The sequence below is a fragment of the Aricia agestis genome, chromosome 7, assembly GCF_905147365.1.
Source record: "Aricia agestis chromosome 7, ilAriAges1.1, whole genome shotgun sequence".
Classification (NCBI taxonomy): Eukaryota; Metazoa; Arthropoda; class Insecta; order Lepidoptera; family Lycaenidae; genus Aricia; species Aricia agestis.
This window is the reverse complement of record NC_056412.1, coordinates 11,042,962-11,061,528: the sequence shown is the minus strand read 5'-3', so window position 1 is coordinate 11,061,528 and position 18,567 is coordinate 11,042,962. Positions and strand designations below refer to the sequence as shown.

The window sequence follows — 18,567 nt, the reverse complement described above, 5'->3', positions numbered from 1 at the left end:
TTTTGAGGAGTTCCCTCGATTACTATTGGGGCACCATCATCATCATCATCAGGGCACCACTTTTGTGAACATGGTACCAAATTGGGATTGAACCCTAAAGGGTTCAACCCCAATTTGGTACCAATTTTATAAAACAAAAGAAAAATTTTGAAAATCGGTTCACAAACGGCGGAGTAATCGTAAAACATACACATATAAAATAAAAAACCACAACCGAACATATAACCTCCTTTTTGGAAGTCGGTTAAAAACAGGATCCTATTACTGAGACTTCAATGTCTGTTCTTCAGACTGTCTCCAGGTTGTATCCCAAGAACCACTAAAGCTAGACTTTTGAAATTTTCACAGATTGTGTATTTTTGTTGTCGCTTTAACAACAAAATGTTAAAAACATTTTTTTTGTGGAATGTTACACAAATGCTTAACAGCGTCCAAATATTATTACCTGGTAAAATGGAACCTATAAATGGTATTAATAATATTATTAAGTTCGTCTTTTGTTATTTTAGCGATACCGATTTAGCTTGTTTGATTGACTCACGGAAATTAATTCTCTTATTTCAGTATAAATATCATATTTTAACTGATTAACTTTTGGTCATTTGTATAGACGATGAAGAACAGTCACGTCAATTTACAAGAAGTTCAAAACTTTTAACCGCTAGGTGTCAGACGTCAAGTTTGGTGGCCTGTCTACTTTGATTTCGTTTTCTTTATTAACCTTCAAGCGGGCGCGCGCTCTTTTGTAGCGGCAGTGGTCGCGCGTAACCTAAAAGATGTCTTAGGTAAATTCGAGAAATATTAGTATGAATAGTATGGAACTATGGATGAGCGTATATACAGGAATTGCTCGTTTAAAGATATAAGATAAACAATTGAGCTCCATGCTGCAAAAGCGGGTGCGCAGAGTAAGTGTAAGCTGTTTATTTGGTAGATAGATAAATTATTATAAGATGCTACTGAGAGAACGTTAACGATTCAACGAGAAATATCGATAATATCAGCATATACATTTTCGTATTGAAGGGTCTATTCGACGTCGTGCGACAGTTTGCAGGTTAACATTTTTTTTTGCTTGAAGTCTAAACCTGTAAAAGTTCTCTACCAGAATCGGTAGATAACGGCAGATTGTGACTTTCCTCTAATTTTATATGTTATATAATATTCAATAACAAAAGTTGAGGAAAACCGTGTCATGTAAAAAACAATTTACGTTTACGATAATGGTTGATTGCGAAGTATTTTCTTCGGGTGCATTGTGGAGTTCTTTCCAGATAAAATGTTCTTACAATGCTCTGCTATTGTGAAATATGTCAGGGGAATAATGGCGCGCAACTTTCGCGGCGGCTGCTGAGATAATGTCTACGGGACGCTGAAATTGTGTGGTGGCGTGACGGACGATCGTTTTATTTTGAATTTTTCTTGGGGACGCTTTGAATTGCCGAGGACGCCTGTCATAATTTTATTACATGTCGCACCACAAGAGAATATTACAATCGTACTGCACAATGATTTTACTTATTGACAAATTAATGATTTAACATATTGTGGTGGTACCCACAATTCGCCTAACATTCCTGCATCGCGCTATCGAAGTTTCGGAGAACGGTAAGATATATACAACGTCTGAAATGACGTCAGTGGGCTTCGGCCTGACCGAGCATAACACCTCGTTCGGTCGGAAGATCTTACTTTGTGGCCACCATGCACATTCCTTCATTATTATTGTTTATCATGGAAACGTAATAATAATTATTACGTTTCCATGATAAACAAACAATGAATATTAGATTACGAAATAAATGTTGTCTGGGAGAGGGTCCCAGACAACATTTATTTCGTAACCTAAAAAACATATTTAAGGTCGGACGTTTTATTTTTTCTCAATATTGACGAAGTAGGAATTTCAGATTTTTAATTATTTATTAATTTTATAATGTTGCGAATAGGAAAATCATCTTGGGAAAAGCATCTTTGTTTATTTATGAACAGTAATAGTAAAAAAAATAATTAATAAAAAAATCGGATCTTAAAAATAAGTGCCAATTAATAAAAGTCGAGTTTTTATTTTTTTGATTGATCATTTTTATTAACGTTTCTAATGATGACTTAACTATTAGTGTAGTCTTATATAAATAAAATGCTGATTTTATTATACAGTTTATTATAAGTGCCACAGAACGTGTGCTGACACGTTCTGTGGCACTTATAAAAAACTGGCCAAGTGCGAGTTGGACTCGCCCATGAAGGGTTCCGCAGGAGTAATAAGGTTTATTTTATAAAATTAATTTTTATTTTTGATTTATTTTTATATTTCAGTTGATTTAATGAAAGCTAAATTAAGGTTAACCTTTTATGACGTATAAAACAAAACTACATGCTAGATCAAACCAATATTCGTTGGTAGTTTTTATAGAAATATAAATCATATTTTTTTAGATTTATCATGCCCCTACTTTAGAAGTGAGAGGGGGGTAAAATATGTGTCCACACATTTTACCACTTTGGAAGAATCTTTCTCGCAAACTATCCAGGTTAGAAAAAAATTATATTAGAAATATCAATATGATTTTAGAAGACCTATCCACAGATACCCCACACGCATAGGTTAGATGAAAAAAAAAACAATTTTTTGTTTCAGTTGTACCTATGGGGTCCCCTAAAATTTTTAATATTTTATCTATTTTTGTATCAAAATCTTAATGTGGTTCATAGACTTCATGTACTTACCAAGTTTCAATAGTATAGCTCTTATAGTTTCGGAGAAGTGGCTGTGATATACGGACGGACAGACAGACAGACATGACGAATCTATAAGGGTTTCTTTTTTTGCCGTTTGGCTACGGAACCCTAAAAAGGCTACATACTTTTGATGATCATCTATCTTATCTTATATCTTTAAACGAGCAATTCTTGTATATATATATATAATTGGAATCTCGGAATCGGCTCCAACGATTTTCATGAAATTTAGTATAAAGGGGGTTTAGGGGGTGATAAATCGATCTAGCTAGGAATCATATTTAGAAAATGACATTTTATTCGTGTTTTGTCGAATACCGAGCAAAGCTCGGTCAAATAGCTAGTGTTAGTCGCGCTAAAACTCGAAAACGGCTGAACGGATTGAGCTGATTTTAGTCTTAAAATATTCGTAGAAGTCCAGGGAAGGTTTTACAGTGACACGAAGTTCACCGGGACAGCTTGTCTTATATATAAAAATGAATTTTCAAATGTGTTAGTCGCGCTAAAACTCAAAAACGCCTGGACGGATCGGGCTGATTTTAGTCTTAAAATATTCGTAGAAGTCCAGGGAAGGTTTGAAAGTGCCACGAAGTTCACCGGGACAGCTAGTATTTTATAAAGATAAGCAGTACAATGATAATGATAATACAATAACAACAACATCCACTATCAAACAGAATCTACGCTTACACTATCAAGAATTAACTAGTTTACACATTTTTTTGGCAATCTGTTTGACATTAATTAAATATTTTGCATGTACCAAAAACTTTTTATATATTTTTTCGTTTAGGAGGTATTAAGAATCCATTAAAGTTTCAAACCGACAATAAGAACTATTTCAGCCACAGACGGATCCTTAGTTATTATTATTATAGTATAAAATATAAATGTTACTATAAAATTATTTACACATATTTTTTCTTGCGCAGAATTTCAATTTGTATCCTTTGCGGGGACTGATGATTGCTCTTTTCCAGTCGAATGTCATATTCTGATCATCCATCAGCTCCACGCGAAACCTAGACAGCAGCTTCAAGATGCAAACCCTGGACTGTACCTTTGCAAACCGCATACCTGAAAATGTATGACAATATTGTTTAATATTTGTCTGTCTAAACAAAACATGATCACAACCAAATCTATAGAAGTCACAATGCAAGCTAGTGTAAACTATCTGAAATTGCGAGCACGCATCAAAATATTATTCTGGTGTAGGCATGGTCTTGTGTAAGAACTCCCTGTTACCACTATTTTCACTAACATTTTGTGATGAGTGATTATAAAATGTGTGAACATACCTATACAATTCCTTGGTCCAAGTCCAAATGGCATGTATGCGCAAGCGTGCCTAGCTGCTGATACTTTAGTATCGAATCTTTCGGGATCAAATTTCTCTGGATTAGGGTATATTGTTTCGTCGTAATGTATGTACCTCACTGGAACGACCACAATTTGACCTTTTTCTATTGTGATATCTGTACCTGGGATCCTATACTCACTTTTCGCTCTTCGTTGTAAAGGATCCACCAGTGGATACACTCTAAGAGTTTCATCGAACACTTTTTCCATATACGGCAGCTTACTCAAAGTATCGTAGGTTACTTCACCATTACTACTTCCGAGTACCTCATCTATTTCCTGGTGAAGTTTCTCTTGGATATTCGGATTCCTTGCCAACTCGTAAAGCATAAACGACATCGTCGTCGCACTCGTTTCGTATCCGGCAGCGTAAAATACAAACGCTTGAGCCGCTATTATATCATCTGTAATCTCTAGTGTTAACTCTTTAGAATCTTCCCTTTTAGGTCCTGAGATTTTGCCTTTGCTTCTCAAATCTAAAATTAAATCCATGAAGTCGTGTCTATTTATTGATTTTCCATTTCGCTGCTTCATGACAGTCGCAACTAGGTCCTCGAAGAAATTGTTGAGATTTCTCGCAAATTTCAACGATCTCAGATTTAAAAACAGGTTTGGATACATAATGATGATATCCTGGATGCTCCTTCTTTTGAATATCAGGTCGTCGACATCACGAAGTGAACTCAGGAAACTGTTGTTTGTGGTCAAGTCAACGTCTATCCCGAATGCACAGGCTGCGATTGTACTCAGAGTGTACAGTTGAATGAGACCATGCAATTCTTGATCGGGTTCGGTTTTCGTTACCTCATCAACGTAGTCCAGAAACTTATCACCTCGTTCAGTGATCAAATGCAGCATATTCTTGAGTTTACCGCTCGTGAATAGAGGCGTAAATTGATGTCTCAAAACCCTCCACGTCTCCGTCTCAGATGAGAAGAGATTTCTGTTTAATTTTTTATCCGTCAATGGAACACCACGGTCAGAAAAAAGATCGAAGTCTTTTATGAGGATGTGTTTTATCATGTCCAGATCCTTAACGACCAACCACGGGCAAGTCATTCTGTAGACACCCAAAAGCGGCTCGTTGCGGTATTCGTTGCAAATTTTTTTCATTTCGAAAGTTTCCAAATCCCTCATCAGGGTCACATCCTTAAAATTCCCAAAAAGCACCATCGGTTTGGGGCCCTTAATTCCTTTCTTTTTCCAATAATCGAATGTTCTTGTGAAATAGAAGTATAGACAGATGGGCAGAAAACAAAACAATAACAAGAATATCATGTTGTCAACTGAAGACTACTCACGGAATCATAATATTATATTGAATCGTATCGTAACAGTAGTCGGTTTTATATGGAGAAAAGCAGATAAGTACACTCGTCAGCATAAAAAGGTGCCTTCTAAAACCTTCGAATTTTATGGTAACTAACATCCCACTTTTTTAAAGTCTTACTTTAAAAATTGGCATTTTCATACGAACAAGCCCTTTTAACCCCTTTGGAAGGAGTTTTACAAAATCCATTCTAAACCTACAAAGAACCTGCCTCATTTAACCATTAAAGTATTAATTTTTAATAATGTATAGGATTTTCATACCAACTTTCCACCCTGGTCTACTAGGGATAAAGTCCAAACCAGAAGAAGGTAATACTTTATTAAATATAGTTTCTGATTGTGGTTTAATTATATGACAACCCCAGTAAAACGGTGAAGGTTATTTTTTTTTTAAAAGAATAATCAATTTATAAGTCTAGTAATTAGCATCTTAAAACATTTTTTTTAGGAATCCTATACCACATTACATCATAATTTGTCATCTATATATATAAAACTCAAACGTGACTGACTGATTGACATAGTGATCTATCAACGCACAGCCCAAACCACTGGACGGATCGGGCTGAAATTTGTCATGCAGGTAGATGTTATAACGTAGGCATCCGCTAAGAAAGGATTTTGATCAATTCTACCTGCGAGGGGTTAAAATAGGGGATGAAAGTTTGCATATAATAATATTTCTAAACGCGAGCGAAACCGCGGGCAAAAGCTCGTTAAACCGTAAAGTTAATATACCTAGCGGAATAGAAAAACAAAGGCCTGAGCAAGAGAGATGTCATCAGTTTAACACTGCGTGGTGAAAAGAGACGTGTGATACATGACAGCAGCACTCTCTTTTTGACGTCCAGTCGGCACGTGCCGCTCGTTGACAATTTAATCTCATAGAATTCATGTTCAATCATGTTTGTGTAAGATGGTTGCTCTATTCCGCTAGGTATATTAACATTATGCATTAAACTATATTGAAAATATAATATAAACTTTTTACTCCTGATCAGTTGACAAGAAAGTGCAGCTATTACTAACACCATAATAAAGAATTTGTTGCATACTCGTATTATAAATCGATCAGTTATTTAACAGATAAAGTTAATTTGGTTTATTTGGACAGACACTGCGCGAGGTTTAATTTAGAGAATAATAATATTGTATTTTTAAATTTTGTTAATTGATAGTTTTTAGTGTTGCCATACTTAGGGCCTGTTTCACCACCACACATAGAGTATGGAGAATCTGTCAAATAAGCCTATCCTGCACTTTATCAGGAAGTGGCGAAACAGGCCCTTAATCTCGTTCATATAGGTATTTTATTAAACAAACTATTTTTTATCTAATGGACACAACGGTGAATATCGACCTTAGTTCTAATCCTAATCTATTTTTTTTTTTTTTATTATAAAATTGGGGCCGTCTATAGACTGTTCGTCCATATCCTTTTTTTGTTATTTTATTATTTAGATTTTTCGCACCAAGGATAATTGAAATAATATTATGAATTTTAATTAATTGTGGTCCATCACGCCATGGACACTTTTTTTTTTTTTTTTTTTTTTTTATATATATATATGTGTATATGTATATTTAATAGAATAGAGTATAATATGTTATACATATAATAAATAAATATATACATTTATTGTTTTATAAATTGCATAATAATAATATTAATGTTTTGAACGGTGAGGTCCCAGTCGGTGTGGCGGCCAGTAGATCCGACATTTTCCGATTTCCTTAGATTTTATGCTGCTCCACCCTTTGCCTTTAGATGTTGTGACATTGGCTTGGTGGAGAGGGGTCACTCAAGCTGGGTGGAGTTTCTAGGTTGTTAAAAAGACATCGTTCTGTGTCGAATCTAACCGCCATGTGGCTTAGGACTTTATAATAATAATAATCCTAATCTATTACGAAATATCGTAACCCTCCTGACACAGTCGGTTAAAAAATATTATAAAATACTACACTTGATGTTATCTAGATTGATATTATGTTGACATTACCTTATATTGAAGAGTCATGGTACCTTTCAAATTTATTATTTACCTCAGTTGGTTATCTTATTTGCCCTGACTATTAAGATAACATTATAATACAATAATAGTATAATATGATCCACGTAGCATGACTGTTCAATAAAGGGCTTATAATAAAAGATTAGATAGAGACAAGTTTTGCGTCTTTGACATTAACGTATACATACACACACATACACATAATATGAACCACACACATAGAGGCATACAGACCAACTTAAACTCTCTGGGACTGAAAAAGTAGAAAATAGAATATGAATTTTAGACTATTTCTTAAAAAATAAAAATAAAAACACATTACAAAACTAAGAGGTATTCAATAGTTTTAATTTCATTTTTTGGATTTTATTAGTTTTTGTTTATAGAAATATTTTTTTTAATTTTTAATAATTAATTAAAAAAATAGAATAAACTAACTTTGTCAATACTGAAAAGAAAAGTCGATATTAACAGTCGTGATCCATTGTTGGCATATTGTATGCTGTAGTAAATATTTATACACATATAGTATACGTAAAAATAGCATACTGGCTGTCCCGGCAAACGTTGTTTGCCATAAAAAAAAATTCTCTGTTTTCCTGCGTTTCTCTTGAAGTTTTTTTTCTGATTTTTTTATCTATAGACCTCACGGAGCCCGAAACGTTTCCAACGAATGCAAAACCGTGAAAATCGGTTCGTGCGTTCTGGAGTTATAGCGTCAGGAAGGAAAACCCAACTTATTTTTATATATTAGACTAGCTGTTGCCCGCGACTTCGTCCGCGTAAACTGCATATAAAAAAAGTAAAATATATCATCCTTCTTTTCGGAAGTCGGTTAAAAAGTGGCCTAAGTTATTCCTTACTACATCAGCTATCTGCCAAAAAAGTCCCTTCAAAATCGCTTCAGCCATTTCGGAGATTAGCCGGAACAAACAGACAGACAGACAGACAGACAGACAGACAGACATACAGAAAAAAATTGTAAAAAAAATTGTTTTGGTGTATACAGCGTATATTTTCATTCGTATGCATGTAGTAAGAAACGGTTCTTTCAATATTACAAACAGACACTCCAATTTTATTTATATGTATAGATTACATTTGGAACCAGCTGATAAATATATTACAATGAGCAGTATGGTTAAAATACAGCCAATGACAATTTACGTAATATAAATTGTTAAACAAACAAACAAAATTATTGAAAAAATAAAAATTGTTTGCAAACATAAATATTTGTATTTCTTAAGCTTGCATAAACTGTAAGCTAAAAATAAATTTAATAAAGAAATTTCTTCAAGAGGAATCGGCTGTTGTAGCTTTAGTTGCGAAGACAAAATTAATTCCATTTTACACGAGAGCGCTTTAAATCTGGACGTTTGTTACGGTACAAGAAATACTCCACAAAATTAACTTTTGCATTCACTTCTCTGGACACCAATCAGGTTAATAAGAACTACTGATCATGGAAAGTAAACCTTTGAGATGGTAAGTTTAATTATAATTTATTATAATTCGTCAAGTTATAATTTTACCAAAATATTGTTACGAACTTCGACTGCGGCATTACTTGTAGTAACGGTCAGTGAAGTGAGATCGAAGTGAGATCGTAATTGGCATACTTTCCGTTAACTCTGGAAATAAAGTGAGACCATTTTTAAGTGTATATTTTTTCAAAATATATTTTTAAATCAGATATACGGTGACAGCATATAATAATAATAATAAATATACTTTATTGCGCACACGTTAAGAAGAAAATTACAACATTTATTAACTAATACAGTGTACTATAATGGCGGCCTTATTAGTAATTAGTACATACAACATAATATCATACACTGTGAAGGCGAAAGTTTCTTTAATCCTTCGATCGTGGATTATTGGAAATCTATTGTTATTCTATTGTGTCTCGCTTACCGGTGAGCTTATGGGGCTTGATGGATTAAAGTAGTTTCTGAGATTTCAAGCTCAGTAAAAATTTCACTTTTATAATAATACTAGCTAACCCGGAAAATGTTGTTTTGCCATATAAATTATTTCTAGTATCAATATAAAAAGTAGATAAAAACCTTTTCTCAGGCCTAACGAATGTACATACAAAATTTCATTAAAATAGGTTGAGCCGTTTTGGATTTTTCATATATTTTTTTTTGGTTTTGGATAGTTCACGCACAAAGACTGTGACACGAGAATTGTATCTAATATTAGATAATATAGCAGAAAAAACCCTACAATAAAATTGTATGTCTTCATATCATTGATGCGATGCAGTCAAATATCAATTTGTCAGGGAGGGACCGCCTTGATGCTTGTACTTACGAATACTTTGCGTTGTCGTTGGGCGTTCATAAAAAAGACAATTTGCCTTATTGCCGCAATCTGTAACACATGTTCTTGCCCGGTTACGTCTGCGGCAGCCTTCATAAACGACAAAGTAAACTATAATTTATTACAGGATTTTAGGGTCAAACATTGGAGACATAAATTTGTTTGGTAACTATGAAATACGACGTTTTATAAATAATATTATATTTTGTTCGTTTGTTAAAATAAAAAGAATAAATTCTAAAGCCTCTTTTGCTACATTTTAACTAAGCTTTAGCAGGTTAATGCTCTCTAATAATAAAATTTTGAAAATGAATTAAACCTAATTCTCAGCTGTTCTTTAAGTATTTTTACCTAACATACTTAACATTTAGTTACCTAACACTACTAAGTAATCAAAGATATTATTATGACTGTTTCAGTAAAATATCAATAAATAATTGTAGCAGGTTTGATATAACAATATTATTAAAGTACTTCATACAATTTAAAGAGCGAGGTATTAAATCTCCAAACAAAACGGTCGTACCGTACGATTACCCACGTACCTATATTATATGCAAAGAAAATAGCAAACAATATCATGAACAATAATTTAAAACAGTTGCCATACACTTTAAGCGAAAGCTGAGTGTATCTATGAAAAATGTAAGTTGAACTTTAGAATGTCTGGAACATAATTCTTGTTTTATTCATGTTGTGACATGTGGCGTTTTCTGCGTTGTGCAGGCTTTCTTTCTTAACAAAATAAACAACATTTTGCTTTGAGTTTGGTCCTTTGAGAGCCATCTTTACATGTTTTATGGATGAGGTTCTATGCAGTTTTCATAACACAATATTTTTATTGATATTAACTTTTATAGCTTTTCAAATTACATTTTCACCATAGGTACTATGTGCTTATGTAACTCGGCACATATATGAACCTTTTTTCGTCGAATTTCTTAAGATCATCCCCACCTCCTACGTTCCGTAGGCCGTTCCCTTGTCACTAAAACGTGTATCCATCTCTGTCTGACGGAGAAAAATTCAAACATTTGCCAGCGTTCCGCATCATTTTCAGTCGAGTCGAACGTTCAACAACCACTTCAAGACCATTCCAAACAGAGTTCAATTTTGTGTGCGCGAAACTTATCTTAGGCCATTTTCATTATTTGGCGATAAACAAAGTGTGCTAAAACAGGCCAGATGGCGTAAGGAGCAACTGTGTTTAAGCAATGATGTATCGTAACCTTAGTAAAATAGAGCTGAATTTTTCTTGCAGGCTATGGTGTTTACGGTGGTTTTCATGCACACAGTTGTCGGGAAAGTTGAAAGGTAGGCTAGCGAAAACGTGTTGACGGTGAGTAGTACTGCAACAAGGCTTCAGTCGCGCGGCGTCGGTCCTCAGAGTCGGTACTACACTTCGTTGCTCGTAAAATGGCGGGAACTTTATTACGAATCTCGAATATCCTCGTTAAGTCGTAAATTTCAACAAAAAGTTTATGTAATTTACCTGAAGTGACAGGACAGTAAAAAAAAAACTGACAGTGCAAAGTTTTTAACTAGAAGATAAAATTTCTATCGTGTTTTCAATAAGTTTAAGTTGTGGTAAGTTATTTGTCATAATATATTATTGATTGTCAAACTTTCTCTACCTTTATTAAAATAAGAATTGTTTGTTTACAAAGCAATTTTAATACTTTTAAACAAGTGTGGTAGAATATTTAAAAATATTTAGAGTTGACTTGACAGTAACGATTCATAATAATTTACAACTTTTCTTACTTCTTTTTCGTTAAAATATTTTAAAATTACGTATTTCCTGGCTAGTACAATAAAAAAAGCGCACATAATAAAATCTTGTAAATGGTGTTGTGTGACATTTTTTTTTGTGAAAATAGTTAAACAGATAAAATATTATAACTGTTAAAAATTTACAATGGATTCAGCGATTATTATCTGAAAAGTTTTTTTTTTTATATTCAGCCGCATTCTTTTTTTTTATTTATATACATTATACAAGTCGGCACGCATGATACTTTACTTACTCTACAAAAAAAAAACACTTACCAAACAAAAGTATGGAATACGACAAAAGTATCAAAACTTATCAAACTTATTAAAATACTAGATGTCGCCCGCAACTCCGTTGCGCCAAAATTCATTTATCACGCGGGAACCGTATATTTTTTCGGGATATAAAGTATTCAATGTCTTTTCCCGGAACTCAATCCATGTCTATACCAAATTGCAGCAAAATTGGTTCAGCGTTTTGGGCGTGAACGGTGAAGAGGTAATAGACAGACAGACACACTTTCGAATTTATAATATTAGTATGGATTTCAGTGGTAATACAGTGAACACTTCTGATTAATTAATTATGCAAATATTGTTTTCTCGTTCTGTTATTATCTTCCAATACTGTAAGATTTTCATTGTTAACAGTTCAAAGTTTTCGTCACATTCTTTTATTTTAATACTACTGGCAATTAACAATAATTTCAAAGGTTTTTATAAATTTTTATTAAATTGTTAAATATTATTTTGTCTTAGTTTATAAGAAGTGATTGTTTCTTATTTTTATTTTATTTTTCTTATTCTGTTACTATAATATGTATAATGTGTCTGTTAACTAATCATTTAATTTAAAATATCTCACACCATTGTCGCGAAGCATATTGTATTTTACCCTTCATTCAAACACATTTCATCCATAAGATACTCTGTTTGTATTATTTTGTATTTTACTAAGGGCCTGTTTCACCACTTTCTGATAAAGTGCCGAATAGGCTATATAGATTTTCCATACATGATCTGTCAAGTTAATTGTTGGATAGCCTATTCGTCACTTATCAGGAAGTGTTATTCCGTTGTTTCAATAAATAAATAAATAATCGCTGTGCTTCGTAGCACCCGCTACGAAGTGCTACGCCGTGTGCTACGGGCCTACAACTTGGACGCGCGCCTTACCGCCGCACAGTGGATCGAAAATCGAGTTTCATAGACATAGGAACTTGAGTTTCCAGATGTCATTTTTTTAGGCTGAAATATGTTCTCCTAGTAGTTATTACATAACAAAATGTAAAAAGACTCAACTACGTGTAATAATAAAGGAGTTATAATTTTTTAAAGAAATTTTTGTATGGAGCCGACAGGAAAAATGAGCATATCTCTGGAATCGCATGGTTGGCCGTTATATCCTCACACACTATTATAGTACTAATAATAGTGTGTGATGTTATGGTTATTAAAAAATAGCAAAAGTAAAGGAGATATTATTTAAATTTAATTAAATCAATAAATAGGATTCTAGATTATTATAAAGTCGACTTTAATAGCTATACTTCGGACCTCAGTCGACAGTTGCGCCATCTAATGAGCAAAAAAACGGTAGCCCCCATTACAGCTTTGTAGGTGCTATAGTCTCTGAGCAAAACCGCGGATAGACAGACAGACAGACGGACAGACAGACATACAGACGGATAGACAGACCGGACAGACGGACGGACAGACCAAAACTATAAGGGTTCCTTGTTGACTACGGAACCCTAAAAACAAAATAAAATTAATATTTAAGGGAGGCTCCCATACAAAAAAACGTGAATTTTGGGCTTTTTTGCTCTTAGATATCAATAATGGCAACAGATAGGTTCTTGAATTTTTTACACAAACCTTAGTTATATGTGTACTTTAATATTTAACTATAATATTACACTAAAATATAAAATTAAGTGGTACTCTCATAGAAAAACACAATTTATGGCCTAATTTTGCTCTATAATGGTACGGAACCCTTCGTGCGCGAGACCGACTCGCACTTGGCCAATTGTGTGATCCTATGGTTTTAAAATATTATGAAAGAGACCTCATTTAACCAAAACATAAACTTTTGCAACAAATACAAATAGAATAAATATTTTAAATTTTGATGAATTTTAGAAAAAAAATCGCAAATGGTGCCGTAATACAAAATATGCCAAAATGTGAGTAATAATTAGTACTATAATAGTGTGTGAGGATATAACGGCCAACCATGCGATTCCAGAGATATGCTCATTTTTCCTGTCGGCTCCATACATAAATTTCTTCAAAAAATTATAACTCCCTTATTATTACACACAGCTGAGTCTTTTTACATTTTGTTATGTAATAACAACTAGGAGAACATATTTCAGCCCAAAAAAATTACACCTGGAAACTCAAGTTCATATGTCTATGAAACTCGATTTTCGATCCACTGTGCGCCGCTATTGAATTAAAAGTAAATAATCACAATATTAATATAAACCTCTTTTAAAATATAATTATAATCCCCCTCTAATATTATAAATGTAAAAGTGTGTCTGTTTTCTTAAGCACACGTTTAAGCGGCTTAGACGAATTATTGCATGAAGATATTTTGAGTCCCGGGAAAGAACGTAAGTTTTTATTGCGGTAAAATTTTCGATTTATGGGACACTCGGCAATTTGTTATAGGTTATATTATGTGTGTTTAATTTTACTATCGAAAATACCGAATGCATTTTGACTAAGTACTCAATTTCGTATTAACAAGAAAAATAAAGTTGTGAACAAGTGTATAAAAAAAAAACATTTTTTATGCCTACTTTTAACCTATTGGCCATAGCAAACATAAAATATTGAAATTAATGGTTGAGTGAGGAAACATTTGGTTTGATTGACACCGTGGACTAACATAATAAAACAAAAGTATTGAAAGAAAACCTTTAATTATATGTAATGGTGAAAATACATAGTAAGCATAATATCGTCGTTGAAGTCCTAATACCACGTGAGGGCCGGGACACATAAACACGATACGTCGTCGTGTCATACTACGATGCGGCGTCGTTTCACGATGCGATGTCGCGTCGTGGGAGTCTACGACGAGCATCGTAAAGAACTATGTCGCGACATAATAACGTGCCACGATACACGGCACGACGTCACGTCGTAGAAACTCACAATGCGTCTTCTTTGAATTTTGAATAAAAACTGTGGCACTGAGGGTCGGGATACATAAACACGATACGACATCGTGTCGTACCGCGATGCACCGTCGTTTCACGCTGCGACGTCGCGTCGTGGGAATCTACGACGAGCATCGTAAAAAACTACGTCGCGACATCCTAACGTGCCACAATACATGGCACGACATCTCGTCGTAGAAACTCACGATGCGTCATCATTGAATTTTGAATAACAACTGTGGCACTGAGGGCCGGGACACATAAACACGATACGACGTCGTGTCGTACCACGATGCGGCATCGTTTCACTAGTTGACATAGTTTTCTACGATGCTCTACGACGAGCATCGTAGAAAACTATGTCACGACATCGTAACGTGCCACGATACACGGCACGACTTCGCGTCGTAGAAACTCACGATGCATGTTATTCAAAATTCAAAGAAATTAACTGCCTTCGTGCCTTATATCGTGGCACGTTACGATGTCGCGACGTAATTTTTATGATGCTCGTCGTAGATTCCCACGACGCGACGTCGCATCGTGAAACGACGCCGCGCGCCGCATCGTGGTACGACCCGACGTCGTATCGTGTTTATGTGTCCCTCACATGGTGTTAGAACTTAAATGACGATAATATACGAAAAAGTTGGTTTCGACATCCTGTGCAGATGTATGCACACAGACACTGGCTGTAATTGCCACGACAAAAATAAAGTAAAGACAGAACAAAATGATCACTATGAAAGTAGCAGCGCTGAATGAGGTACACTTGAATTTTATGTTTCTACCAAATTGCCCCAAAATTGAATTATCCCATAAAAAAAATTAAAAAATTACTTTTTCAGCGTTGTTTTAAAAACAGATTGTAGTAAATTTTATGGAGGTGATTGATTTTTTTGTTACAATTGTATTGAAAGCTTATGTCACTCGATAATAGTCATAGGTATAATTTCTAAGACAATTAAGATGCTATAATAAACATTTAGGTGTCTGAGTATAGTTTTTATGCCCAAGTAAAGAAAATAATATCATGTACTGCATACTAGGCTGTTTTACCATTAAGAGTTTTGAAACTAGCTGCTCTAATCAGATTCAAAGGCTTACCGCGTGGCAAGTGCCAATTATTGACACGCATTTATAACAGCTTGGTACGTTTTGATATCAGAATCTCGCTGCTGTTGGAATCTGATAAATAATAATAATAATAATGTCTATGGACTGTCTGTCTGGTCTGGTCCTGAGCTAAGTACCTGAAGGACATGTGTTACAGGTACCAGACAACGGAAATATATTATTTAATACTTTTTAATTATATATTTTTATTATATTATGATACACATATTTAATAAACATAAATAAAAGTTTATTTATCCATATAAACTGCTTTTAAAAACCAGACTCCCACTGAAATCAAAAATTGTATTTATAGTAAAACTAGATGACGCGTGCAACCCCGGTGCGCTACAATTCGTATATCGCGCGGAAACAGTTCATTTTTCCGACAAGAAATGTATCCTATGTACTTTTCCGGGACTCAATCTATACATAATAAAGGTTCCTTCGCCAGATATAAAAATACAATAAAATTATATTGTGACTAGATGACGCCCGCAACTCTGTTGCGCCAAAACTCGTTTATCGCATGGGGACTGTACATTTTTTCGGGATAAAAAGTATCCTATGTCCTGTCCCACGACTCAAAGTATCTCCATACCAAATTTCAGCAAAATCGGTTTAGCGGGTCGGGTACGAAGACGTAACATACAGACAGACACACTTTCGCATTTATAATATTAAGAATGGATATAAGTTTTTTTTTTTTAATTTTTTAATGAAATAAGGGGCAAACGAGCAAACGGGTCACCTGATGGAAAGCAACTTCCGTCGCCCATGGACACTCGCAGCATCAGAAGAGCTGCATGTGCGTTGCCGGCCTTTTAAGAGGGAATAGGGTAATAGGGGAGGGTAGGGAAGGGAAGGGAATAGGGGAGGGTAGGAAAGGGAATAGGATAGGGGATTGGGCCTCCGGTAAACTTACTCGGCGAAACACAGCGCAAGCGCTATTTCAAGCCGGTTTTCTGTGAGAACGTGGTATTTATCCGGTCGAGCCGGCCCATTCGTGCCGAAGCATGGCTCTCCGACGTATAAATTATGTTAGTATGGATATAATAATATTTTCCATCCGTGAAATTTCGTATTTTTATTTTAACCTCATTTTAATCAAGCCAATCTTTATTATTATTAAAAGCTTTTATTTAACTTGCTCTGTATGTAAGTACGAGTATGTATGTTACGGTGGAATTTTGGAACTCAATTTTGAAGTAGATATATTTAACCGATTGAGCTGGAATTTTGCATACACGTTTAGTTTGGATGACCATGCATGATATGTTATTTGACATCACTCTTAATCCAATATGGCCGACCATCCAAGGTGGCGAAATAGTTAATTTCTATGCAGTCCCATATGGATATTAAATGAAAGGGAGAGTAACTCGAAAGCGAATGTAATGTCATCCTACATCCAATATGGCGGTTCATCCAAGATTGGGGAATAGTTATTTTTGATGCACTTCTGCAATATGGGTATCAAATGAAGGGGCACATTAAAAGTAACTTAAAAACGAATGCAATGTCATTCTAAATCCAATATGGCGGCTCATCTGAGATACGGGAATAGTTATTTTTAAAGCACTTCTGCAATATGGGTATCAAATGAAAGGGCTCATTGAGAGTAACTAGGAAACAAGTGAAATGTCATATTCTGCATCCAATATGGTGGCTCATCCAAAATAGGGTAATAGTTATTTTTTAAGTAGGTACTTCTGCAATATGGGTACCAAATAAAAGGGCTCATTGAGAGTAAATTGAAAAGTAATAGAGTCAAGTCGTGTCCTGTCGTATCGTGACGTAACGTGTCATGTCGTGTCGATACGTGACGTGACGTTACGTGACGTGACGTGACGGGACGGGATGTGACGAGGCGGGACATGACGTGACGTAACGTGACGTGAGGGGTCGTGTCGTGTCATGTCTTGTCATGTTATGACTTATGTCAAGTCAAATCAGCTGGGTTTTAGAAAATACCCGGTTCCTTTTATTAAGTGAAATTTAACTTTTTAGTCATGCAGAAATAAATGTAATATAACAAATCCCTAAATATAGACGCGGTTTTTTTACTGATCAAAATCAAGTACGATTTCTTAAGGACTTAAGTCAATCAGATTTTTACCAATTCTTAAAACACAATCAATCTACTAAATCTAAAAAGAAAAACTACAATCAAACAAACTCAGAAATCTAGCCAGAGGTAACTAAAAAACAAAAAATAAAATTATAAACAAAAAACTTTTTGAAAAAAAGCTTGTATTTAAATACTCTAAAGAGAAAAAATAAGTTTCTCCTTAAAAAAATTAACTATTAAGCTATAACTTCAATATAACATTATACAATTTGCATGATAAGAAAACCTGAATTTAAGGTGATTGTTCATGAGCGGTCTCCAGGACCGCACGTAGGTGGTTATGTTAAAGAGATAGGTGGTAGGTAGTTAAGGGCTAATATTATAAATCCGAAAGTGTGTCTGTCTGTCTGTCTGTTACCTCTTCACGACCAAACCGCGCGACAAATGACGTGGGAGAGCCATGCTTCGGCACGAATGTGCCGGCTCGACCGGAGAAATACCACGTTCTCACAGAAAAACTGGCGTGAAACAGCGCTTGCACTGTGTTTCGCCGAGTGAGTGAGTTTACCGGAGGCCCAATCCCCTACCCTATTCCCTTCCCTACCCTCCCCTATTCCCTTCCCTTCCCATCCCTACCCTCCCCTATTACCCT

The 18,567-nt window shown here is 34.8% G+C and overlaps 2 protein-coding genes across 2 annotated transcripts in view; one reads left to right on the top strand and one right to left on the bottom strand.

The window, feature by feature from the left end:
- Positions 1–3,345: 3,345 nt before the first annotated feature.
- LOC121728881 (cytochrome P450 6B5-like) lies at positions 3,346–5,398 on the bottom strand. The gene is made up of 2 exons (XM_042117204.1): positions 4,044–5,398; positions 3,346–3,819 (listed from the first exon to the last, which is right to left on the bottom strand). The coding sequence occupies exons 1-2, from the start codon at positions 5,380–5,382 to the stop codon at positions 3,647–3,649; spliced, it is 1,512 nt and encodes a 503-aa protein (XP_041973138.1). The 5' UTR covers positions 5,383–5,398; the 3' UTR covers positions 3,346–3,646.
- Positions 5,399–11,144: 5,746 nt separating this feature from the next.
- The window catches only part of LOC121728917 (carbonic anhydrase-related protein 10), a 52,792-nt gene continuing 45,369 nt past the window's right edge, over positions 11,145–18,567 (top strand). Inside the window, exon 1 of the mRNA XM_042117247.1 lies at positions 11,145–11,366. The gene's annotated coding sequence lies outside the window, so the exon portion shown is untranslated. The remainder of the gene's footprint in view (positions 11,367–18,567) is intronic.